This window comes from Ursus arctos, unplaced genomic scaffold (genome assembly GCF_023065955.2).
Source record: "Ursus arctos isolate Adak ecotype North America unplaced genomic scaffold, UrsArc2.0 scaffold_28, whole genome shotgun sequence".
NCBI classification, from domain to species: Eukaryota; Metazoa; Chordata; class Mammalia; order Carnivora; family Ursidae; genus Ursus; species Ursus arctos.
In genome coordinates, this window is record NW_026622963.1 from 2,886,920 (window position 1) to 2,905,086 (window position 18,167).

The window sequence follows — 18,167 nt, forward strand, 5'->3', positions numbered from 1 at the left end:
GGGCAATAAAGGTCAGGTTGATCATTGTCTTGGGGTCAGTCACACGGGGTCTTGCTGGCGTCAGGGCAGTCCCTGTTGCTTGAGGGGATAGTTCCCATCATAGGATACTTTGCCCTGCAGGTCTTTTGCCTGAGTTAGAAGATGAGCTGGAAAGAAGAACTTCATCAATTAGAAAGAACAGACTGAGGTCAAGTAGTTGAAGTCCTCTGTGGGTCTGTCCTGGTGTTGTGTAGACATCGTATTCTCTTTCCCTTGGGGGTTCAAAGGGTGAAGCAGCCTGTGTGGCTCAGCCTGGAGTGTATGGTTTGTGGGCTGTTGATCAGGGAGTGGGTGTTAGATCTCTGAGCCCCCCAGGAGTTAAGTTGTGTCTGGAATCTCTGAGTAACGTTCTGGTGTATAGTCATGGGTAGGTACATGCATATGTTCCTCCATGTTTATTTGCCCTTCTTCTGACTGTTGCTTCCCCCATCCAAGGAAAGCAATATTTGTATAATATTCATAGAATACCAAGTGCAAGGTATGAGTGAATCACTACAGAGGGCATAAAGATGGCTCAGAAATGAATTGTGTCCTCCAGGAGCTTGGAGTCTAGTAGGGGAAAAGGGATTCTAAATACATGGTGGAACACAGCCAGTGTCATTTTTTATGCATAAATCGCTACCCTGCCAACTTGCAAATAGAATTTGATGTGATATAATTAGTCAGGATTCTTTGGTTGTGTCAGAAATCCAATGCAAGATTACTTAATCAAAATAGGGAATGTATTGGCGTGGGTTACCTGTTGGAAGGCAGGGATGAATATGGGGTTGAAATGACAGTCTCAGGACCCTGTTACCTCTCGGCCTTACTCCTCTGGGTGTGGGCCTCCTTTACAGTTGGAGTCTTTTCACTGGGGGCGGCACGGACCGCACTAGCCCCAGGCCTTAATGCTCTGTTCCAGAGAAAGAGCTCTGCCCACTCTCCTGCAGGCTTGAATCACTGATTGGCTGTGCTTGGAGTGCCCGCCCACTTCGGGGCCAATCACCGTGTTCCAGGGCCTAGTTAGTCTGGCTGGCCATCTGGGATTCTAAGCCCACACCCTGGCGGCATAGATGGGGCTTCTTGGTTGGCACCCTAGCAGAAACACTTGTTGGGAGGAGCATACCCCAAAAGAAAAGAGGGGTTTTATTACTAGAAGGTGGGGAGGAGGAACAGATGCTGAAAGCTAGCAAATTAGGAAGAAAAATTATTTTTCACTACAAATACGATTAAGCACTGGGTCAGAAAGACAAAAAACTGTTAACAGATCAAAACAATAATTAAACATTTAAGCAGAGGTGGGCAGACGGGTGGCCCACAGGCCACATATGGTCTACTGCCTATTTTTGTAGGGCCTGCAAGCCCAGAATTGTTTTTTAGAATTTTGTGACATGTGATAATTTTGTGAAATTCAAATTTCAGTGTCCATAATGAAGTTTGTTGGAACATAGCATGCTTATTTAAGTGTTTTCTGTGACCGTGTTTGTGCTATAATGGCAAAGGTGAGTGGTTGCTTGTGAAAGAGACCGTATGGCCCTCAGAGCCTAAAAATATTTGCTCTGTGGTCTTTTACAGAAAAAGCTTCCTGACTACTGAGTTTTAAGGGGGAGGTAAATTCCCTGACTGTGGAAACTTTAGAATTTAAGCACAAGACTCAGCCCTAAGGTTTTCAGCCCTGAGTTCTTGGTGAAAACATGATGGACGGCATAGGTAGGAGAGACGGTTTTTCCCTGATCCTGAAGCTTGGAAAGGAATTAACCACAAAGGTTTCGAGGTGGTCTTCCCACTCCCTGTGGCAGGACCGCTTAGGTCTGGTGCACGAAAAGCTGACTCAGGTGGTTAGGCTGTGAGTTGCGGGGCGGGAGGTGGGGGTCCTAAGGATGCAGCCCTGCTTCCTGCCATAAGAGAAGTGATTCCCGTTGCCAGCCTGTCGTTCTTTTTATCCCACTCCACTAATCAAGGTCTTATCTTGAGCAAGACTCTGAAGAGACATTATGTAAGTTAAATTGATAGTTTATACAACCTGTCTGCCTTGCAGTTGCTGGCTGATGAAGATTAATAAATGCCAAGACTAGTTTTAAATGTTGCCTCAACTGGTGTTTCTTTTCCTCCGTCAGATGGGGCAGCGTGTGGCCTGCCCGATCGCTACGTGCCGTGTGGGATGAGTGGCCCGGGCCCGCAGCGCCCTGGCACGGCCGGCCTCGATCTCTGAGGGGCTGCACGGCCCATGGCTCTCTTCAGAGCTAGAGGAGCTTGTACTGGGGGCCGTCCGGCCAGGAGGACGCTCGGCGAAGGTTCCTTCTTGCCCAGGGAGCTGTCAGGTCCGAATGAGTTCCGGCTTCTGCCGAAACTCTGAGAGTGTTTTTGGATCCCAGTCCTGGGGGCAGCTGGGGTCTCCAGAGCATGGCGTGGGTGCACTGGCAGCAGCCTCCGGAGGAACCTGTCCTCAGCCAGGTCAGGGTTTAGACTCCTGACGTCTTCCTCTCGCTGTGGGTACCGATAGGCAAGACTGGGAGTGGCCCAAGTGTGTTTTCGTTCTGTTGTTGTTTTACAGGCTGTTTGTGGCGGACTCACCTGTGGTGCGTTTCTGAATGGCTTCTTCTGTCCTCCCTGCCGGGCCTTTTCTGGTGTCCTGCCAGGCTTCCCTGAGCAGAAGGGCACGGTGGCCCCTGAGGCTGCACAGGGGCTTCTGTCCTGACTGCAGTCCCTGTCTGGGTGGCAGGGGCGTGTCCCCTGCGCCTGCATCTGTAGGCTGCCCTGGGGCGTGCGGGAGGTGGCCGAGCTGCACTCCTGCTTCCTTTCCTCTAGTCTTACCCATCAGTCATGTGGTGACAGCCCCAGGGCGGCAGTGAATTTACAGGAAAAACCGACGCCTTTGAACTCTGTCTAGACTGCTCCACCTTACAGATGGAGAGAAAGTAACAGAGAGTGGCTAATTAGTAGCTAGGATCCAGCATGCTGGTGTCTTGGTGAGAAATGTGAGTCACGTTCTCTCTAGAATTATCTCAGCCGCTAGACCCACAGCGATGGATTATGGCTCCAGATGAGTGTCTCTTAGCTCTTCAAGCGAGGCAGATGGGCCGTTGGCGGAGGGCGAGTGCTTCCTCCGTCCCCCAGGGAAGCACGGTGGAGGGGGCGTGACACGCGCTGAGCTTTGCAGCGAAGGGAGACGTTACGCAGTGGCCGTGTCAGGGGAAGGAATCCCAGGTAGAGGGGACACAGGAATCGTGGCGCACTGGCAGAAAACACAGGAAATAGCGAGTCGTTCGGGTTGCGTAGGCTCCTGCCGGCGAGTGGTGGGAGTCCGGTGAGGAACGCTTGAAGCACTCGAGGGGGGTCTTTCCCAGTCCTGCTCAGGAGCTGGACATGATCATAGACGGTGGGGAACAAGGGAGGACTCCTAACAGGGAAGGAAGGGGAAGAAGAGGGCCCTGGTGCTGTGGCTAAGATGAGCCGGAGGGGGAGAGTGGTCAGTTAGGAGGCCGTGGCCGTGGTCCAGTGAGAGGGAAGGTGGGTCCGAGTCAGGAGAGTAGCTCGGTGTGGGGGGAGGGGAGCAGGTGGGAGAGAGGTGGTCAGGGTTTATTCCGGGAAGCCCCTGGGGAGCAAGGGCAGGTGCTGGTGCATTCAGGTGGGGAGGGGAAGGGAGTTACAAGGCTTGCTCCGTGACCCTTCCCAAGCCGCCTGTGGTGCAGGGGAGCGTGAGGCCCAAGCTCGGGCCGCAGGGCTGTACCTGGTCCCTTTAGGAAAGGCCTGTTGGCCCAGGCTGAGGTAATCCTGGGAGAGCTGTGTCCTGTTCCTTCTCACGTCACAAAGCCTCATTTCTAAGGGAAAGCCGGGGCTGGGACTGCCACTCTCCTCAGTTACAGGTAACTTCCTGAGGAGGACCATGGACCCAGGAGAGCGTGTCTGATTCAGCAGTCTGGTGACCAAGCAAGAGCAGATGTCATTAACCATCACCCAAGATGGAGCCCAGCTTAGGATGCCCAGCACCGCAGAGTGACCGCGTAGCATGAGGCGGGCAACCAGCGTGCGGCTTGATAGCACCAAATTAATGAGAAACAGATGTGGTGGGGTTTTCTGTTTCCATTTGGAAACAGCACATTTCCAGGTTTATCACTGGAGAGAAGTGTCTTCTGCCTGTGAAGTGTGTATGGTGCTGTCATTGGATGGTAGTGGCAGGCACTGAGTCCCTCTTTCTCCCTCATCCTGGCTGCCCACAGAACCTTATAGAAAGTTCCCTCCAGCTCAGTCATCGGCTCCCTGAGTGATCCTGCCGGAGTCATCATCTCTGAGCCTCACCTTCCCCCTTCATGTAGGGCTAATCTCTCCCTTCTCCATCTCCTGGAACTGTCCTCAGGATCAGATGAAACCCTAGGAGCACGTGTGTGTAACATTTGCCTCAAGGCTGTGGTGTTTAAAAGTCCATTGAACATCAATGCTGGCCTCCTAAGAAGCTTCTAGTCCTGACTTGGAGCTCGTGAGTGGTAGAGCCAGGATTCAAACCAGCTGTGCCAAACTCCAAAGTTGGCGGTGCCATTTCCACACCACACTATGTGCCCACTATTAATAATGTAATTTTTGACACCAGTTCATAAGGACCAGTGAATAGGAGGATTCTTGCTGGTTAGTGAACACTAATTAGCTCAGACAGTAATGGAAGCAAACCCCAGGGAGGATGAGAATGCAGCTGTCCTGAGGGATCATGGTGTCCAGGGCCTCAAATGTCATTAGCTGTTATATATGTGTAAAAGATGCCCTTAGCACTGTCATTGGTTTCTCTTCCCGATGTTGACTTTATTCTGTCCTTTTGGCTGACTACTGTGTGGGAAGCATTGTCTCTGGCTTTTGTCTGATTATCAGGGAAGGAAGAGCCCCTCGCCTTCTGTGATAAAATCCTGAGGAAGGACTGATTGGCCTGCTGTGGGTCATGTGCCTGGACCTGCTGGGATCACCTTGGTGGGGGATGGGGGCAGTGAGTGACCTGCCCTGTGTCAGGGCCCGGGGTCAGTGTTTTCTGTGATGGCCACGTGGAGCCGTTGGCTGGCGGGAAGGAAGAACACTTCTCCCAAAGAAGAGTGTGTGGTGTGGGGAGGGCTCTGGTCAGGAGACTCCACAAAGACCGTCCCGTCCATCTGGCTCACATTTGTCCTTAAATCAGCAAACACACTCTGCTAAGTGCCTTTTTATAGGGGCCTGTCCCAAGTTGAGCTAGAAATGACTGATGAGTGGCCTCTTGACCTTCTTTCCAGACTTCTCTGGAGCATGATGGGGACTTGTGACCCAGGCACAAATGGTCATGTGTTACTTTGGTGCAGTCTGGGCCACCATAAATACAGTGATGTTACTAGAAATTCTCTCTCACTTAGCATCTAAAATGAGCAGCTCTCTAGCTCTCTCTACCTTTCCTTTTCCCAGTGTCTTTTCTCCCCCTCTCCTGCTGCTGAGCAGACTTAGCTTTCAGCAGGTCAGAACAGGTTTTTTAGCTAATTTCCCTTTTTTGAATTGTGGAGAAGTATCCAAGTTAGTCAGCGTTGTTTTCCTGCCGGCAGGTGGGTGATTGGCTTTGTGATAGACCACCGATCTGCTGTCCTCTGAATTAGGCTGCAGCCTGCAAAGGGAAATGTGTGCTTGGAGGCAGTTTCTTTATTTCTGTCGTTTTAAAAAGATTTTCTGTATTTATTTATTGGAGAGAGAGAGAGAGAGAGAGAGCGTGAGCCGTTTGAGGGGCAGAGGGAGAAGCAGGCTTCCCACTGAGCAGGGAGCCTGATGTGAGGCTCGATTCTGGGACTCCAGGATCATGACCTGAGGCGAAAGCAGATGCTGAGCCGACTGAGCCACCCAGGAGCCTGGAGTCAGTTTCTTTTAATGGAAAAGTTACGTTGGGATCTTTGGCAAGGGACATCTGTCTCCTTAAGCCTTGATTTCTGTATCTGTAAAATGGGGCTGCTCTGTCAAATATTATTAGGGGGTGATTGAAAATGAGAGACCAAGAACCAGGACCCATAAGCTTTTCCCATGACTGCTCCTTTTTCTTTTCCTTTTGCTGTCTCTTCCCCACCCCCACCCCCGACTTTCTTGAGTATAACCCCTATACCTTTTGCTGTGGCTTTTGTGACATCCTGTTTTAAAAATGTTGACCATTTCTTAGAATGGCAAGTACTAATGAAAACCAAATTCTGAAAAAGAGAAATGGATTCTGAACGCTCCCAGTATTGTCTCATTTAATTGTTAGCATTTGCGAGCCTTTCGGGTCAGGAGACGAACATTGAATTTGCAGAAAGGGGTGCGTAAAGGTAGAAGATGAAAGCATTTCGTAGCTAAGGAATCTCGGGAGGGAAGAAGAGAAATTCAATTGCACTTGGACTTGGTGGCCTGGGTTGTAAGAAGTGGAGCGAGAAAAGTAGCTGCTTGTCAGGACCTGGCCCACGTGCTCCGAAAGTTCCCTGGTTGAACTCCGTTGTTAGGCAGCAGGAGGTGGGAAGCGGCCTCCGGTTCCGGTTCAGCAAGTTTCTGCATGCGGGACAGTGCCCCGGAGCGGAGGAGGACGCGCTCACTCACCCGGAGCAGAGAAGCCTTCTCTCTCCCAACCGGACATCAGGGATTTGTCAATCCCAAGTCCGATCCTGTTCCCAGATAAAGCTTGTTACGTCTATAATGTGAGTGACCCTCTTCCCCAACCACGGCCTTAAAAATACCGAGAGGTGATCGGCCTGTAACACCGTTGGTTCCGGGCGTACGGCTTGCTGATCTGGTGGGTGTATCTGTTGGGAAACGATCACCGCAGTAAGTTGAGCTAATATTCATCGCCACGTGATTACATTTATTTTTCTTGTGATGAAAACTTTTAAGATGTCCTGGCAGGGGCGCCTGGCTGGCTCGGTCATGCAAGTCCTGATCCTGGAGTTGTGAGTTTGAGCCCTAGGTTGGGTGGAGAAGAGTTCTTTAAAAAAAAAAAAAAAGATGTAGTCTCTTAGCAACTTTCAAATGTACGATCCAGTATAGTCAACTACAGTCACCATGTTGTACGTTACATCCCAGGAGTATTTACCTTATAACTGATGTTTGTACCTTCTGACCACGATCACCGGCACCTGAATAATGGCCTTGCTGAAACTTTGGAGTACCGCTCACCATCTGCCCTGTCATCTAGGCTCTGAGAACACGAGCCCGAGCACTGCTGTAGCCTCTGCGGTTAGCTCCGTGCGTCATCTTGGCGGACGCGCCCCTGACTCGGGGCCTCTGCGCTTGTCATCTGTACACGGGGGTGGACGGTGCTTGCTTCTCGCCGTTGCTGAGGGTCAAGGAGGACTGTGCATTTAAAAGGCCCGGCATAGGAGGTCCTCGATGACCCAGAGCTGGTTGTGGTGTCTCCCCAGGCCCATCCCCCCACCCTAGCCTTGCAGCTACATCCCTTCTCCTTGGCTGGGGGAAGGCCGCGAGGGGGGAAGCTGTGCTCCTGGGGAAGGTTGGGTGGGAGAAGGAGGTTACAGTGCGTGGCTAATTGAAGGGTTTGGGCTTTTCTCTGAATGTTAATTATCTTTGCTGTTTAATTGGCTCCCTGAGGTCATGGCTGAGGTAACTGGAGGTGGCTCTGTGGAGACCATGATTTGACATACCCGGGTCGGCCACCTTTCCCTTCTGTTTCTTCACCTTTAGAGAAGGGTTAAGAGGGATCTACCAGGGTTGCTCAGAAGAGGTCATTTGAGGCCTAAAGTTACCATTTAAAAATCTCATTTGCCTTTGTTTCTTTAACCTTTCACTCACTTATCCAGAGTCATCTCACTTTTGGATTTAGCCTTTGTCACACACCAGCCGGAGTCTGGCTTCCAGGTGTCACCCAGCTTGCTTCTCTGGGGCCCTCATTTCTTTTCTCCTCCTTCTGTTTCCCCTGTGCTGCGCATTCCCTCCCCTGCTCCCCTGACCCTCTCTCCTTCATGCCCCATCTCCTTCCATCTTGCGCCCCTGCCCCACCCCCATAGGGAATGCAACTTCCTGTGATATTCTTCTCTGTCAAACAAAATGAGGTTACTCGAATATAGGACCCTTTGGGGGGCTGACGCTCACCTTGCTTCATCTGCCTGCGAAGGACCTTGCCCCCTAGTCAGGCTGACGTTGAGCCTGGCTGGTTGGAAGCATTCAGAGTTGGGAGCATTGCCCTTACCATTATACCCACATGCACTCGTTCTTGTCACTTTTCATGTTCTGTCTCCCCTGGTGATGATGGCCTTGAGGACATGGACAGGAACTGGGTCCTTTTTACTTGTCGCTCAGCTGTAAGTGTTTATAGAGTAAAAAAAATGATCCACCGAATTACTTAATCCAAACCCTTTGTTTTACAGGGGTAGATAATGCCCAGAAATTAAGTTAAAATCATGTGCTTTTGGGGGAAGAATCAGAAGGCTTTGCACAGTGGTTATTACTGGGGCAGAAAAAAGGAGAGAAGAAAATGCTTCATCCACTTAGTTTTTTCATAAAACCTCCTTGTTTGTTTTTGGAGAAGGAGGGCTTACCCGTCCTCATTGTTGCAGGGGCTGAGCAGGGTTGGGGCCACAAACCTTCGCCTCTCAAAAGTTCCCTGGGGAAGCTTGTCAGTCAGCCTGGAGACCCCGTGGATGCTGGATGCTTCCTTCACAATGCAGCCTAGCCCACCAGGTTCTGGGGCTCCTCCCAGCCTCGCCCTCTTGATATTGGGGGGGTGAGAAAGGGAACCCAAGGCCTGGAAGAGGCCTCGGGAAGTAGAGGGGGCCTGGGCCTGTGATTTGAACAGTGGCTGAGGTTGCAGCTGGGAAAGCTGTGGGAGGGAGCCCGATGAAACCAGCCTCCCAGGGCTCTAGGAGGGTGAGTGGGAAAGGCGCACGTTTCACCTGCAGGCGTCAGCACAGTTAGAGGGGCAGCCTGAGCTCAGGGAGGTGGCCCCGGGGGGCCTGGTCGCAGCAGGAAGCTGGAGAGGTGAGGTGGGAGCAGTGGCAGGCTTGGAAAGGCAGGCCGAGAGGCAGGCGCTGTCCCACCTGAGGAGGAAGACAGCACAGGACAGAGGACGGAGGGCAGGGACTGTGGAGAGCAAAGGTGGGATGCCGAGAGGCGGAGAAAGCAATCTGTGTGGACTTGTGCGACATGGACCTCTTCTGCCCCCGGAGAAGAGCCTTGACTGGCCTGGGGCCGCCGGGGGAAGCACGGCCGGCCTGGTGGCTCAGCGCCTTGCTCCGGAGTTGAGTGATCTAGAGGCCCAGGTCTGCAAGCAGCTTCTCGTCAGCCCTTCCAGGTCACCGGGTGTGGCCGTGTGCCGTGCGTGTGGCTCCCCGGGTGTGCCTCCCCCCAGTCTCTGCAGACTCCCAGGCGGTGTTGTTCCCCAGCGGTGGGGGAGGCCGGAGCTGACAGCCAGGGATGGAGGAAAGCGGTGTTATGTAAGTTTGGAGAAGAGGCTTGCTTGCTGTGTGAATGGAAGGATCCAAGCAGTGACCGAGGCCGGGCGGCCCCTCCCGCGCAGCGGCTGCAGCCTGCAGACCAGCCTCCGAGCCGGCAGAGGAAGGAGCACCGGGTGCGGGGCGCCTGGGTGGCTCAGTCGGTTAAGCGTCTGCCTTCCTTCACTCCAGTCGTGGTCCTGGGGTCCTGGGATCCGGCTCCCTGCTCGGCGGGGAGCCTGCTTCTCCCTCTCCCTCTGCTGCTCCCCCTGCTTGTGCTCTCTGTCTCTCTCAAATAAATAAAATCTTTAAAAAAAAAAAAAAAGAGAGAGAATGAAAACCCGGGTGGGAGTGGAGGGGTGGGGGCTGCTCTCTGTCGCGGAGGGAGGAAGCAGGGGTCTGGTGCTGTGAACGGCTCATCAGCTCATCGTGGGGGGCGGCCTGTGAAAGGATCCTTTGTCGCTGTGTGCCGTGTGCTGTGTAAATGCCCACCCCGCACCAGGTCGGTCCTGGGCACCATCGGGTGAGGTCACGAGCGCCAGGACTGCTACCGCCGCATCACGGACAGGCGGGCCGGCGCTAGGGCAGCAGAGGGACGGGCTCAAGGCTGCAGGTGGCCGGGCGGGGATCTGAACACAGGTCTCTTAGGCGGGGCTGCTCTTTTGTTTGAAAACAGGGCCTAACCTGCCTTGGGCACATTCGGGGGCTGAGAGAGCCCCCAGCTTGGTGGTCCAGGTGCAGGGGAGAAGGGCCGGAGCCTTCGGTGGCACGTGTGAAAAGCGGTTGGTGTTGGAGTGGCCCGCGTGTGCTCTCCCCACGGCACCTCCCTCGAGCAGCGTCTCGCAGCCAGCTGTCACCAGCTCTGGCCTGCCGCCTGCTGTCCCCGGCTGCATCCTGAACACTAACCTCTGGGTTCAGGCGTCTGTCCTCTGTTTGAGGAGGGCCACAGCCCTGTGTGGATGGGGACCAGTCGCTCCTCAGCTGGAAGTATTTGTCGGAGCCTGTCCTAATTCTGGGTGTGGGGAAGAAACTGAAGACAAGTCAGTCCCCGACGACCTGAAGTTGACGATCTCCCCATGTGTCTGAAGTGAGTCCACAGGAGGCTGCATGGCCGGAAGTGGCTGAGGGGAGCAGAGTTGGGTCATGTGGGAGGGGGGTGGGTGGGAAGAGGACAGGCCTAGGTATCAGAGAAGGTCTGACTTCTAGTTCCAGCTGCACCCAGTTTTGCTGTGTGACCTGGGACAAGTTCCTAGCCCGTTCTGGACCTGAGACTGAAGGGGAGGAACCAGATTCCCTCTCAGGTTACTTCTGATGTCTGTGTGTAGGAGACACAGGGAGGGCGCCAAGGGGTTGGGAAAGGTCTCGTGTCTGGTGCCATGATGAGGGATGGGTCTTGGGGAGACCACACCAGTGGCTCTGAGTGCGCGTGTGTGTACACGGTGAGTTCAGAGCCGTTCCTTCGCAAGGGTTTTGGAGCCCCTAGTGTGTGCCCGTTCCCGTCCTGGCTCCAGGCTTACAGTGGGGAGGCTGAGCAGGGTGCGTATGACTTGACCCAGCCTCGGGAATGAGGGCTGAGGAGGGCGGGGCAAGGGAAAGATTTATTAGGATACAAGAGGGTTGTTTTTTTTTTTTCCTTTTTCCACTTTACCCTTGGAAAGATACTTACATAGACGTGTTAGAATCTCTTTAAGGATGAATACAAGCATATATCATTTTATTGTGCTTTGCAAATATTGCATTTTTTACAAATTGACATTTGCATCGGTCCTTTGTCAAGCAAGTCTGTACCATTTTTCCAGCAGCATTTGCTCACTTCATGTCTCTGGGTCACATTTTGGTAATTCTTGAATTTTTCATTATCATATTTGTCATGGTCTGTGATCAGTGAATATGCCTTGCCGGAAGCTTAGGTAATAGTTAGCATTTTTTAGCAATAAAGTATTTTTAAACTCAGGTATGTACATCTTTTTTTTTAGACATAATGCTGCTGTATACTTAATGGACTACCGTCTAGTGTAAGCATAACTTAAAAAAAATATTTGAGAGAGAGAGAGTGAGAAGAGCAGAGGGGTGGGGAGCAGAAGGAGCGGGAGAAGCAGACTCCCTGCTGAGCAGGGATTTCCACCACCGCCCCCCCACCCCGGACTCGGGGCTCGATTCCAGGACCCTGTGATCATGACCTGAGCTGAAGTCAGCTGCTTAACCAAGTGAGCCACCCAGGTGCCCCAACATAACTTTTATATGCACCAGGAAACCCCCCAAAATTCATTTGATTCTCTTTATTGTGATACTTTCTTACGGTGGTCTGGACCCGAACCTGCCAGATCTCTGAGGTGTGCTTGTAAAAGCATTCATCTGAGAGTACTGAAAGGAAAAACGATAAAATGGGGGTATGATTCTAGTCATTTTGGCTTATGGGGATTTGGTTTTTTCCTCTAATTCTCTAGATATTCTATAATAGTGTCTCTCTTACTTCTGTCAAAGACTGCCTGTCTGGTTTATGCTTTGCCCCTGGGTATGGCCTGCTTATTTAGTGGGTCTCATTGCTGATGTCTGCCCACAAAACCCTGGCCTGGGAACTTTTACAAGTCCCAGCCTCATTTCCCCACCTGTAAATGAGAACAACTTGACCCTGCTTTGCTCACTTTACAGGGGAAATGGGGAAGAAAAACATTTGGAAGTTCACCTCCCTCTGCAAAGGGAAGGGCCAGTGACCTGCTGGTGATGGGGGCAGCCGGGTGGGAAGTAGGGAGGGTCTGAGTGCAGGGAAAGGGTCGGGGCTGGTTCTGGGGGCACTAACGCGCCTGGGCCCCACAGGGCAGCGAGGGGCTCTTCTGGACTGACAGTCGGCTGCCACTCAGGAGGCTGTTTGGGAAATGACTTCTGAGAAAGTCCATCATGAGGCAGCTCCCAGTCTCTGCCACACATACTCAGAAAACCCACATGCTCTGTGCTTGGTATCACAGTCAAGAATCGAAGTTCGTGCCCCCATCCCAGCTCTTTAGTCTTTGGTCTGTAGCCTCAGCAAGCATACAGGTCTTATTGTGTTTTTCTTCCTCCCTTATGATCCAACCATAGATACTCGGTCTTGCCAGTAAGGGTGACTGAAGCAACAGAGTTTGAAATCGATTATTTATGGTAACTGACCACCTCCTGTGGGTCATGTGTTCAAGTCTCAAGGAGTGGAAATCCACCGACTTTCTGTCCTGCTTGTACCACAGGTTGGCATTTCCTCTCCTGACCATCCTTTCCTGAACCCTGAACAAGGGGGAATAAGGGACCTTGGTGTCCAGTGCTTGCAAGCCAGGGGCTGGCTATGCGATGGCTCCAGGTCCTTGGACTCACGGTCAGGGCTGGTCTGTCTGGATGGTGTTGGCCCTTCCCCTGCCCCAGTCCACCTGTGTCAACTCCCACGTTTTCTGTGTTCTCTCCCCTGCAGATGTCAAGCCTTCCAACATCCTCGTGAACTCCCGTGGGGAGATCAAGCTCTGTGACTTTGGGGTCAGTGGGCAGCTCATCGACTCCATGGCCAACTCCTTCGTGGGCACAAGGTCCTACATGTCGGTATGAGCAGCGGGTTCCATTTCTCATGCATCTTGCCTGGTGGGTGGCTTCCCCCATGGAGCCAGAACCTGAGCTGGGCGATGGGGTGGAGGAGGAAGAAATGAGGGAGGAGGCATCACCGTCCCTCCCTGAGAACGTGGCAGCATCAGCATGTTCTCCTCTCGCCCCCATGCCACGAGCTTCGCGGGGGCAGGCCACGGGTGGCGGTGGGGGGTCGTCTCAGTTGTCCCTTGGTGCCTGGCATCTGGTAGGTGCCCGGGGAGTGCTTGGTGAGTAGGCTGATGTTTGGTTGACCGAATGGGTGGGTGAATGGCTGGTGTGCTCCAGAGAAGGATTCAGAGAGGGGGAAATGGGACTCTGGGTGAGTGCCGGCGTAGAGGGGCGTTAGGGTGAGTGGGGACCTCCATGGAGGTGGCAGTGAGCGCAGGCACGGATCAATCCGAGGGGCAGACGCAGAGGCTGGGGCATCCCAGCTCCCAAGGTATTTTCTGCGTTCTCTTCCACATCCTTGAGTGATGGCATTTGTTCTCTGTGGGTGCCCCGGGAAGTGCGGGTGATTGCTCGCTCCCGTTCTAGAGATGAGGAAAGCCGGATGCAGAGCCTGGATTGAAAGCCAGGTCTCCTTGCCAATTAGTCCCCTTTGCTCAGCACGTCCTCACTTGCCTCTTGGGTCCAATTTGACAGCTCCTTCCGGCCTCCATGTGTGGAAGTTCATGCCCACATCCTCCTTCCTTCTTGCCCGCCCCCTGCCCCCACCTGGACAGCCACTGTCAGCGTGACTCGCCCGGTGCCGGCCCACATTTCCACCCCCTCCACTCCTGTGGCACACGGTCTTTAAGAAACATGAAACCGGTGGGCCCTTCAGCTTCTTCCCTAAGTGTCTGAGAGCCAAGCAGCTAGCGTTCTGGGCCACTCACCTGCCCACAGCAAAGTTCACAATCAGTCAACAGGCCCTGGGACCTCTTGATCCAGGGTAAGTGGTTTGGGTTTTTGTGGTTATGTGGTCAGTTCCAAAATGGTCCAGTGTCGGAGTTAGTGAAAAATCCTATGGGAGATATTAGTGATGTCCAAAAAAACCCGTACAGTGGTCAGAATGAAGATTTTTTTTGTAGAGTTCTTGAAATACATGTGCTATTTCAGTTAACGCTGGGTAAGAATAATGCTTTGTACTGTGTACTTTCCCCTGACTCTTCCTGCCAGTAACAGCCGTATTTGTGTAGCATGCTGCAACATCTAACGTACATTTCCATTCGGTGTCACCTCCTCAGTGACCCCCGTAAGGAGAGCAGCTGTTTTGTGACGTCCGTATTGTCGTCATCATCACCCTCATCAGCTTCACTTCGTAGGCTCGGGATCGTGTAGTTTACAAGTCGCAGAATTGGGACTTGAACTCAGGTCTCCTGACCCTGGATCCTTTGCCTTTTCTACTGTTCATGTTGTCCAAGGACAGTCAGTGAGTCCATGGGGGATGCTGGTCTTAGAGCTCACCTTTCCCGACTCCCAAGGCCGGTGCTCTTTGTACCCACTGCACACTTCATTCATGACCCACGTTCCAGGAACCGCGTGTTTCAGACCCAGATGACAGGGTGAGCCTCGCAGGCTGGGCTTTGAACCAGCTTCCCTGCTCGTGCAAGGCAGTGACGAGGCTGGGCAAAGCGGGGGGCAGAGCCGGAGCCACGGTTGAAGCGGCAGCCGCGGTGCAGGCGGGGCGGGCGGGGGGCTGTTGGTTGAGGGCAGTGAGGAGGCGTGGGTCAGGGCCACAGGAGCCAGCTAGGATTTGGTGAGCACAGTAGTTGGAGGCAGGTCAGAAACCAAATTAAAGCAGTTAGCGCAGGTTCCAAAGCAGATGAAATGCATCAGCAGATCCAGGGCCAGGGCCAGGGCCAAGACCAAGCAGGGCAGCCCACTCCCTGCCGTGCAGACAAGCCTCAAAGGGGCAGGCAGTCCGGAGGCGTCCCCCGGAGCCTCCGTGGGGACTCGCCTCTCCCTCTGCTGCGTGGGCCCGGATTCGCTCACAGGTGACCAGAACTGCGTCTGTCTCTCCCGCAGCCAGAAAGACTCCAGGGGACTCATTACTCGGTGCAGTCGGACATCTGGAGCATGGGGCTCTCTCTGGTTGAGATGGCGGTGGGGAGGTATCCCATCCCTCCTCCAGATGCCAAGGAGCTGGAGCTGATGTTTGGGTGCCAAGTGGAGGGAGATGCGGCTGAGACGCCACCCAGACCAAGGACCCCCGGAAGGCCCCTCAGCTGTGAGTGGCCTGTGCTTGGACTGGGGGCAGGGGGGCGGGGTCCCTTACTCCTGTGGGTTTCTGGAGGGCTGATTCTCTGCACATTGTCTCAAGACTGCCTGTCTCTGGATGCCAGGCTGGGGCCAGGGCGGGAAGCAGAGCAGGGGTCCCAGGTGGGTGTTACCTTACGTTACTGCCAGCATCTTCTCACCCTTCGTTGAGTGCTGGCTGCGTTCCTGGTGCGGCATTTGGTACTTTGTATGCAGTATCTGATTTTTAAAAATGATGACATCTTTTTTTTTTTTTTTTAGGTAGTTTTTTGTGTTTTTTTTTTTTTTGTGAGGTAAACTTCCCACAACATAAGATGCACACTTTAAAGTGTACATTTCAGTGGATTTAGTATATTCTTCCATGTTGTGTGACCATCACCACTGTGTAATTCCAGAACATGTCCGTCACCCTAAAAGAAGCCTCACCTCCATGAGCAATCACTCCCATCTCCCCCCACCCCAGCCCCTGGCAGCTGCTAATCTACTTTGCGTCTCCACGGACTTGCCGAGTATTATCTGATTTTAATAGCGGTCGTGTGTGAGCACTGTTACAATCTCTGTGTTAGATGCGAGGACACGTGTCAGGACTGCACACCGTAAGTGGCCAAGTCTGAGTCCTGGGTACCGGGCGCTGTGCAGCACAGCCTGCCTCTCTGATCATGCGTACTGAGCCGTAAACCTGGTACTTGGAGGAAGATCCTGGCCCAGCCACCGTCTTCTGATGTACTTCCTGCCGGGACATGTGTGACCAGGAGGACCTGGTGTCTGTCCCTGGGAGGCCCTCATGGGAGAGGGCCTGTATGAAGGGAGACACAGCGGATGGTAGTGGGTCACTGGAGGGACTGTGGCTGTGGTCCCTGAGGCTGCCCTGGGACTCTGGAAGATAAAAGGAAGAAACCCAAGCTCAGGGAGATTTAAAACCGGGTCCTTGACTGACTTCGTTACTACCTCATTTACCCCCTCTCAGTGTAAGGAAGAGAAGGGCAGACATAACGATTACCCATCTCCACTGTACCAAATTCACTACTAAGCTGTCAGTGGGTTTGCCTGAGGTCGCAGGCCTTGGCGGCGGCAGAGCCCACACTCCTACCCTGGCTGCCCAACTCTGTGGCCTTGGCTGGTCCCCTCTGTGGTCAGCCTGATCTGTGGCTCTCGTGTCTCTGCTTATCATCCACGACCCTGTTCCGGTCCCCAGGACCCCTGCTCCAATCCCTAGTCTCACATTGGCCAATAACTTCCTGTTTTCTGAGATGTGTTTTTTCTTCATCTGTAGCTTACGGAATGGACAGCCGGCCTCCCATGGCGATTTTTGAGTTGCTGGATTACATAGTCAACGAGGTAAGTACTGCATGGCTTCCCTGACCTTGGAATGTGCTTCTATTAGGGAAAGTCAATTTGATTGGGATACCTGAGTTGGTTGCACAGTGGGGCTTTTGGGGCCCCGAGGGGATTCTTGTAGGGCGTCCTGCTGTTGGAATGGAGTGGTTGGCTGAGAGGCTCCAGGTGTCCCTTCCCCAGGGAACATCCTTGGGTGGCTCTGAGTTTCTCTCCCTTTCTCAGTCAGGAGCCTCCAGGGTGCCCATTCCATTCTTTCTGCTTCATTCACCAGGCCTTTCTTGTGCGCTTCCCGTGGGCTACGTGCGCACTGCTGGGGTCACTGTAGGGATGAGGTGGGGGCCACCGATGGAAAAACAGAAGTCCCTAGTAGTGAAGATTGTTAGCTTCATATGGGAGGCAAGGCAAATACATACATACGTAGGGTAGGGTTTTCCCTTGTAAGTGCCATTAAAAACCAGATGTTAAAAAAAAAAAAGTGTAGCAATAGTATGGAAAATATTCACTATAGACGTGTGAAAAACAGTACAAAGTACTATGTATACTGTGATTGATTCTTTAAAAAATCTTTATAAAATATGTGTGTGCATATAAAGTCTGAAAGTAGTATGAAACAGTGGTTCTGTCAGGGTGATGCAGTTTCTTTTGGCTCCTTGCTGCTGGCTGACTTTGATGCAAGGAGCACACATGATTTGTGTGACACATACACCAGTATGTTTAAACGAAGAGGATCGAGGAAGAGAGCGACCAGCCTTCCAGTCTGGGATCGAGGGGGTGGGAAGCGGCGGACTCCAGCAGTGCGGTGGCACAGAGGAGGGTGGGGCAGGGCTTCGGGATGGGACGTTCGGTGGCCGGGCCCGCACGGGTAGCACGGGTAGCAGGTGAGAAGGGACCGGCTCTGTGAGGTTGGGGACACTGCTGGGGTACCCGGTAAAAGGCATGGTCCTGTGCTCTTCTTCCTCAAGAGACTGGCAGAATAACTTTTCCTACTTCGCTCTAAAACCATACCTCAAAGGGTCCCCTTGTCCCTTACAAACTCAACAGGCACAATCCTGCTTCACCCCAGCAGTTAATACGTCACTGACCAGGGAGGTTAACGGACCTCTCCTTACCGTCCAGCTTTATGCTAAGCACCCTGGGACATGGAACAGAGGTTCAGGATGTGATCTCAGCTGCTGAAGGACTCAAGGAAGGCGGAGGGCCTTGCATCTGTGCTGGTCAGGACGGCCACCCTCTGCTGCTGGGGCCTGAGCTGGGTGGTGCTGGGGGTGGGGTGGGGAGGGAAACATGTCACGGGAGATGGCCTGGCTCAGTAAGCCGCTGCCGGTCCCCTGCTGTGCCCTGCTTGCCTCTGGGGGCCCAGCTGGCTTCGTTACCCCCCTCACAGGTGAGGAAGCTCAGGCTCCAGGTAGCTCAGGTCCTTCCCACCTAGTGCTCTTCCTTCTTTACCACCCACAGTGCCAGCCCCCAGCCCCCCAGAACGCTGAGCTGCGTGGTGGCAGGTGCGGGCACCTCGCAGGCCCCGCTTTGCCCGGCCCCCATCCTACTCAGGACTAGCGTGGCCTCGGG

The 18,167-nt window shown here is 53.3% G+C and overlaps 1 protein-coding gene across 4 annotated transcripts in view; it reads left to right on the forward strand.

Annotated features, from left to right (window-relative positions):
* MAP2K1 (mitogen-activated protein kinase kinase 1) overlaps positions 1 to 18,167 on the forward strand; it is a 95,837-nt gene that overhangs the window by 74,729 nt on the left and 2,941 nt on the right. For all 4 annotated transcript variants that reach the window (XM_057303649.1, XM_057303650.1, XM_026478355.4 and 1 more), the window contains 3 exons: positions 12,859 to 12,983; positions 15,033 to 15,234; positions 16,537 to 16,601. In XM_057303649.1, the coding sequence (XP_057159632.1) occupies positions 12,859 to 12,983; positions 15,033 to 15,234; positions 16,537 to 16,601 (392 nt within the window). The remainder of the gene's footprint in view (positions 1 to 12,858; positions 12,984 to 15,032; positions 15,235 to 16,536; positions 16,602 to 18,167) is intronic.